Source organism: Zootoca vivipara, chromosome 5, assembly GCF_963506605.1.
Source record: "Zootoca vivipara chromosome 5, rZooViv1.1, whole genome shotgun sequence".
Classification (NCBI taxonomy): Eukaryota; Metazoa; Chordata; class Lepidosauria; order Squamata; family Lacertidae; genus Zootoca; species Zootoca vivipara.
In genome coordinates, this window is record NC_083280.1 from 84,894,579 (window position 1) to 84,901,929 (window position 7,351).

At 41.4% G+C, this 7,351-nt stretch overlaps 1 protein-coding gene across 1 annotated transcript; it reads left to right on the forward strand.

The window, feature by feature from the left end:
- The first annotated feature begins 163 nt into the window (after positions 1–163).
- On the forward strand, positions 164–3,824 carry LOC118096630 (dual specificity protein phosphatase 13A-like). The gene is given in 3 exon segments (XM_035138675.2): positions 164–417; positions 1,912–2,129; positions 3,515–3,824. Coding segments are annotated over 3 exon segments (696 nt in total). The 3' UTR covers positions 3,739–3,824.
- The last annotated feature ends 3,527 nt before the right edge of the window (positions 3,825–7,351 follow it).

The following is a 7,351-nucleotide window of genomic DNA, read 5'->3' on the forward strand; positions in this document are numbered from 1 at the left end:
TCATGCTTCAGTGTATTTCCTTTTCTGTTCAGCAGATTTTGCCTTCAGCTACAATGACCATTGCTGAAGGACTGTTTGCTTTCAGGGGGCGCAAAAATGCCCGCCCTTGATTTAACAGGTTGCATGCTTTACTGCTGCCCAGCACCTGTCCAATAAATTCAAAATGACAAGCGCACAGGCTGAGAGAGCACATTAAACAAGCAAGCCTGGACCACTTTCTCAGGTTTCAGAGGGAACAGTTGCTACTTTAATAAGGATGGCTGAAGAGTGTGCCTCACTCCCCAAAGACCCTGAATGTTCTGGAACATCCACAGCTGAGACCCCCACTGTTAAAGATCTAGAACAGCTCCTGAATACTGGGAGGTCTTCCTGTAACCATGTTGATGAAGTATGGCCTAACCTTTTCTTAGGAGACCAGTAAGTATATCTCTGTGGAACAGCTCAGCATTTTTTTGGCAGTCCTTAAGAGCTACCCCGACATAACTATTGCAGCCAAGTCAATGCACCTTCCAAGGAATGTGTCATTCTGTGATCTGATTGGGTCCAGCACCTTGTTATGCATGACTACCCCTCATTTAAACCAATTGGTCATTCTGACACGTAACTGGTGGTAGGATTGCACATAATCGTGGCTTCTTTGAGAAGACAGTCTTGCAATTAATTGTTACGCAGCCCTAAATTTACAGTATGTACTTTACAGTATGTACCCGGTACTTTATTTTATGTGCATTCAGAATGCCACACAGAATCTGGAACAAAATGTTGGATTCCTCAGTGCATCACCTTTCTTCCCACCACCTATTCCTTTAAAAAAAAAAAAGCAATTTCTAGCCCTCACAGTTGCGGCAACACATGGCTGAAGACCATGCAGTTGGTATATGAAAAAGGCAAAAGAGTTCAGTCAGTGTGGCTTCCATCCCCTTCAGAGAGACCTAGTCCTCCCTTGTAGCTTCCCATTACCTTTCCCTGACTGCTTCGGTTGCTTTAATTGTCTAGCTCTGTTTCCAGTGTAAACACACTTCTAGAGTTGTTTATTCATTCTCAGTAACCAATTATCCGTCCCATTGCCGGTGAGGCTGAGTCCAAGATCACCCATTGAGTTTGATGGTTGAGTGGAGATTTGAACCATGGTCTCCCAGGTCTTAGCTGGGTACCCTAGCCATGACACCACAGTTGCTCCCAAGTCCATGGATGTGCTGAACTGATTCAGTGCCTAACGTAGGGTTGGAATATCACTTGTAGTTTAATGGTGAACTTTGGACACAATGGAGAGGTAAAAGATTTGGACTATCATAAAAGATGCAGGAGGAAATGATTAATAACAGGACCCACAAAGCAGAGGACGGAAGTCCAGGAGATTCCTTGGAATCTTGTTTTTATGTTGTATGTTGGACTGTAAAAATTTAATCTGAAAAACAAAATAAATAAAAAAGATTCAGCGCCTAACACTGCAACATGGGGGTTTCCAACAAAGCTGAATGTTCAAATATCGAGGACAGGCAAAATGAAGCCCTTCGCTGCACAGCACAAAGTTAGATTTTGGAATCTGCTCTCACAGTGACGGCATCAACTTAGATGGCTTCAGAAGACAATCAGACAAATTCATGGAGGAGAAGGCTATCAATGGCTACTGTGTTGTGCCATCAGTCTGAGACAGTATGATTCCGAATACCAATTGCTAGAACAGCATGTTGTACTAGATGGGCGACTAGCTTATTCCAGCAGGCTCTTTTTATGTTCTGAATATTCATTCATTAAATCTTACTGAAATATTTATTCCTTAACGTGGGCTATTTTCTTCATAGAATGTGCGTGGACCCGGACCACAAGTTAGAGGGGAAAGCCTGAAAGGAAAATGGGACTCTTCTCGTATCTGCCTGCCTCTCACTTTCTGTTTTGTCTTTTCTTCAGTGTTACGGCACACAGCCGATTTGGTTTATGGAAAATGGGCATTAGCCATGTTCTAAATGCTGCACACGGCAAAATATTTTGCCACGAATCCCATGATTTTTACGGCACAACGATCGAATACTATGGTGTACCGGCCGATGACCTTCCTGATTTTGATATGACTCCATATTTTTACCCCGCGGCAGAATTTATACACAAAGCCTTGACCACACCAGGAGGTAGGGAATCAACATGCATCACAAATGTTCATATTATGTCGTGTTGTGTTGGGATTTTGGCACTTCACTGCCATTTCTTTCTGGAGAGCTGGAGATTTTCAGCTCTGGTGTTGCTGTTGAGTTTGCACTTTATAGTCTCATGGACTTAAATAGCAGATATTTAAGGTCATGTTTAACTCTCCCAGAGCAATAAGTAAACAGTTACCCCATTCAGGACCAGGGAGTCCTCCACACCCACCCGCCCCCTGTCCCCCCAAAACAGTACTTCTGTCTTGTCACGATTCAACCTCAATGTATTTGTGCCGGACTTTGGCGGTTCTTACTCAGCATTTCCATATCAGCTGCAACAGATAGCATCCCTCTCCTGTTTCTTCATTTACCATCAACTGCAACAGTACTATCCAATTGATTCTCCCAGCTCATAGGACTCCCAAACGAGATTATGGCTGCAGTGCTTGGGAGGCTTGGGCTCCAATCCTAACCCATTTTACCCAGTAGTAAGTAAGTGAATTCAATGCTGGTTATGCCCAGATAAGTGGGGTAATGATTGCAACCTTTACCCCAGGCCAGTTTTGTTTTGTTTTTAATAAAAAAAAAGTATTGACCAAGAAAAACAGACAATACACACAAAGAAAACAAACAAACAGCAACAGGCTAATAAAAGTTCGACACAAGGAGATTTTGATAATCAAAAGAAACATAACAAATATATTAAAGCTACAAATATAAATGAAAGTAACGCAAGCTAAAAAAGAACTTTGTAAGATAAGTGATGTGTAGTGACTGGGAAGTTAACTTTTTTAATAGAATCAGTTGTATATTGGAATCAGTTGTATACTAAGATCTATACAAACATTGTATCTTTTTTTTCTTTTATGGTGTTGTATTTTAATGAATTCAAATAAAGATCTTTTTAAAAAAATTTAAAAAAAGATACATAACAAATCAAGGAGCGAATGAAATGGGTACAATTATAAAATTATAAATGGGGTATAAAACACATATTAGGTTGTGCAATAAAAGAGAAAGAAAAAAAGAGGTTTTGCCTGTTTATAGACACTGCCAAACGAAACCATCTTTTGTAGAAATTCACCTGTGTTTTACCTTGTGTGTTTGTTTTGCGAGTGTGGATTAAGACCAAGCAGATCTCAAGTAACCAAAACTTCACACAAACTGTGTAGAGCCCCACAATTTAGGTATAAATGAGAATAAGCTGCCTAATTGGAGACTAAACTTATTCAGTATTACTGTACCTGCTGGGATTAGATGCAACAATTGCTAAAAGTACTTGTTTAGGAAACATTTGAATTCTCTTTCTTTGGTAGTTTAAAATGCCACCTTTAAAGAGGCTTTAAAAAACAACAACACGTTTCCTTCATTTGCAGCTAAAATCTTCGTGCACTGCGCAGTGGGGATAAGCCGGTCGTCTTCGTTGGTGCTGGCGTATCTCATGATTTACCATCACTTCTCTTTGGTTAAAGCCATTCAGGCAGTGAAAGAACATCGGTGGATTTTCCCCAATCAAGGGTTTCTGAAGCAACTGAGAAATTTGGACATTCAGCTAAACAAATGCAGCACTAAGCAAGAGAGCAAGGAAACAAATGCCTGATGATCAGGAAAGCAGGTTATTTTCAAGCTTCAGTGTCATGGAATGTTTTCATTAAAGTGTGTTCTTCGTTATCTTTTTCTATCATCATCAAATAATAATAATAATAATAATAATAATAATAATAATAATAATAATTTTTATGTATACCCTGCCCATCTGGCTGGGTTTCCCCAGCCACTCTGGGCGGCATTCCACAGAAAAATAAAATAATCGATTAAACATTAAAAGCCTCCCTAAACAGGGCTGCCTTCAGATGTCTGGTAGCTGTTTTTCTCTTTGACATCTGATGGGAGAGCATTCCACAGGGCGGGCGCCACTACCGAGAAGGCCCTCTGCCTGGTTCCCTGCAACTTGGCTTCTCGCAGCGAGGGAACCGCCAGAAGGCCCTCGGTACTGGACCTCAGTGTCCAGGCAGAACGATGGGGGTGGAGACGCTCCTTCTGTCTGTGCTCTCTCCTCTTATATATATAAGATTTTCTATGGTATGATGAAATAAAAATATGCCGGTGGGGGGGGGGAGAACCCCTGGACGGTTAAGTCCAGTCAAAGGCAACTATAGGGTTGCTGGGAGCCAATGTAGTTCTTTCTGGACGGTATTAGATGGTCTCGGCAGCCGCTCCCAGTCACCAGTCTACCTGCTGCATTCTGGATTACGGTAATTGTAGTTTCTGGGTCACCTTCAAAGGTAGCCCCACGTAGAGCACATTACAGTAGTCCAATCAGCTGACTGGCGCTGGGAGCTTACCTTCAAATGCACCTGGTTCTAAGTCAGCATCCTGCTTTGAACAGTGGTCAGCCTAATGCTTCTGGGAAGTACAGAACTGGGCCCTGAAGGGAACAGCCTTCTCCCACTTGCGGTACCCAACAACTAGTCTTCAGAAGTAAACTTTATCTGTGGGGATTCCACTAAGCAAGAAGTCAGCAACCTTTTTCAGCCGTGGGCCAGTCCACCGTCCCTCAGAGCATGTGGTGGGTCGGACTATATTTTTTTGGGGGGGGGGATGAACGAAGTCCTATGCCCTACAAATAACCCAGAGATGCATTTTAAATAAAAGGACACATTCTACTCATGTAAAAACACACTGATTCCCAGACTGTCCATGGGCTGGATTGAGAAGGCGACTGGGCCGCATCCGGCCCACGGGCTTTAGGTTGCCTACCCCTGCACTAAGCTATCGTGGCTTAGAGTTATAGATAGACCTATCCTCCAAGATGTACGAGTTGTCTCATATTTAGGCAGCATGGTAATGGGTTATTACCCCTTTTATTTCAGAGTATGTGACATTAAATCCTTCGTTCTACAACTTGATCAGCCATTGTTGTGCTGAAGTCACAAATTCATCAGTTTAAAAATAAAGAAATGTATGGTATCTGAGGGAGATATTTGTATTGAAAGTGTTGCTGTATTGAGCTATTTTTTAAAAAAAACAACAACACCACCAGCAAATGCTCTTAAAACATATTGCTTTTCTGCAATTTAACCTTGAATGTGTCAACCACACCTTTGGACCTTGTTGAAATCTTACTCTCTTCTGAAATCAAATTCCCCCAACCTGCTCTAAAATATGAAATAGTGCACCTGCATTTTAACTTGTCGGCTCAGGTGGATTCACTGATGAGCAATATAATATCAGCAAGCACAGCAGGAGTGTAGAACCCTTAATAAATAACGGTTTTGCTGCTTGTGTTGCTCAAAATCCGTAATCCAGCTAGGAGAAGAAGTGATCTTCGGAAGCATCATAATCCACTTACTGTTCTGCCTCGCCATTACCATGTCTTTCAGAATCTCCTGGTCCATATGTCAATACTCAGTTCTACAATCTGGAATCAGATTTTACTTTTTGTGCATAAGGCATATAAAACTCATTGCACCTTGCACGTTCTTTCTAATCCACGATCCTTGTGTTGCTCAGCTTGGCAGCCAAGGGTCCAAAGGGAAAAAACTAAAAAAAAAAGCCCGTTCAATCCATGGCAATAATGTCTGAATGAAGAGTGCTTGATTGAGAGGCGGAGTTCCTGTGCAAGAGAATGCATGAGACTGGAGATATCATCTCATATATTGTTAAATTTTCTGTTTTACAATTTAAAAAACTCTTTTTACATACTTAAGATATCAATGACTTCCCTTCTTTTTCCATGGTTCATTTTACATATCATAAATCCCTGCATGTTTTACAAAAAATATACCAATCAGTATTCCATTATTGCATCCATCAAAACTTAATTACACTGTTGAATTTATCTTAATGCTGCCAGCATTTTCAGCTTAATGCAATTATTCCCCATATTCAATAAACGTTTTCCAATCTTCTTTAAATGTATGTTCTTCTTATTCTCTTATTCTATATGTTAAGTCTACAAGCTGTGCATATTATGTCAACTTAAGTTGCCATTCTTCTTTGGTTGGTACCTCACTCGTTTTTCCATTTTTGGGCTAACAAAACACGGGCCGTAGTGAAGAGAAGGCTTTGCTAATTGTATTATTGAGCCAAATCTAATCATATAGTTTCCTATTCCACTGATGCCTTATTTCTTAAAATGCTTTTCAGTGCCTCTGCATCTCTGCAGCAAAGTGTGTCAAAGTGCAAAGCAAAAGGAACAGGATGCCCAGCTCAAGGCCGGATGATGGCTGGCTTTGTCTGACGCTATCAGTCTGACGTGCAGAACAGGCAAGATAAGTCAAGGCTGCCTGAGGATGCTACTAGGGCAGCATGAGTCAGCATGTGTACGCACATGGCGTAATGTGTTTATGACTGGACACAGGAAGATCCATATATGGACTTGTGACCCCCTTGCGTGCGCACATTTACAGAGCCCAAGAAGTGTATAAGAAGCTTTGCAATTTGTGCTTCTTTACTCCTGTCGTGAGCTTGACCACCAGGAGTCTCTTAAATTTAAGAATTAAATTCTTTCTCTGGAACTCAACCCCGGTATCGTTTTGACTATCTTTGTCCTTGCCTGGGCGCAACTTAAAGGACCCTTAGTAGGTGATAAGGCTACAGTAGTAGCAGCATACATAAATAACCTTTTTTGACACCTGGGAATTTCAGGCTGAATTATCCCCAACAAAAAGGACTCTGGTTTTTTTGGGAAAGTACTTCTGAACATTTCCCCCCCCCCAATTCATTATGGATCATTTCCCAATATTCTTTTACCCTTTTACAAGCCCACCACATATGAAAGAACGTTCCCACCATCTCTTTGCATCCCCAGCACTTATCTGATTCAGTCTTATACATCTAAGCAAACCTACTCAGAGGCAAGTGCCAACTGTAAATCATTTTCAAGTAGTTCTCCTCTGAAGAACAATATGCTGTTGCGCACTGTAAACTTAAAAGTTGCTTTTCCAGAGTTTTTCCCGGAGGTTAAAATCTAGATTGTGTCCTATATCTATTGCCCATTGTGTCATTAAGGCTTTAACAAGCTCGTCTTTTGTTTCCCAAGACTGGAGATAGCATCTCTGGCAGAAACCATGTTCCTGTGTGTGCGACGGTGGCCATTGCTGAATGACTGTTTGCCTTCAGGGTGTGCAAAAATGGCACCTCCTTTCCAAGCTTTGATTTAACAGGTTGCATGGTTTGCTGCTGCCCAGCACCTGTCCAATAAATTCAAA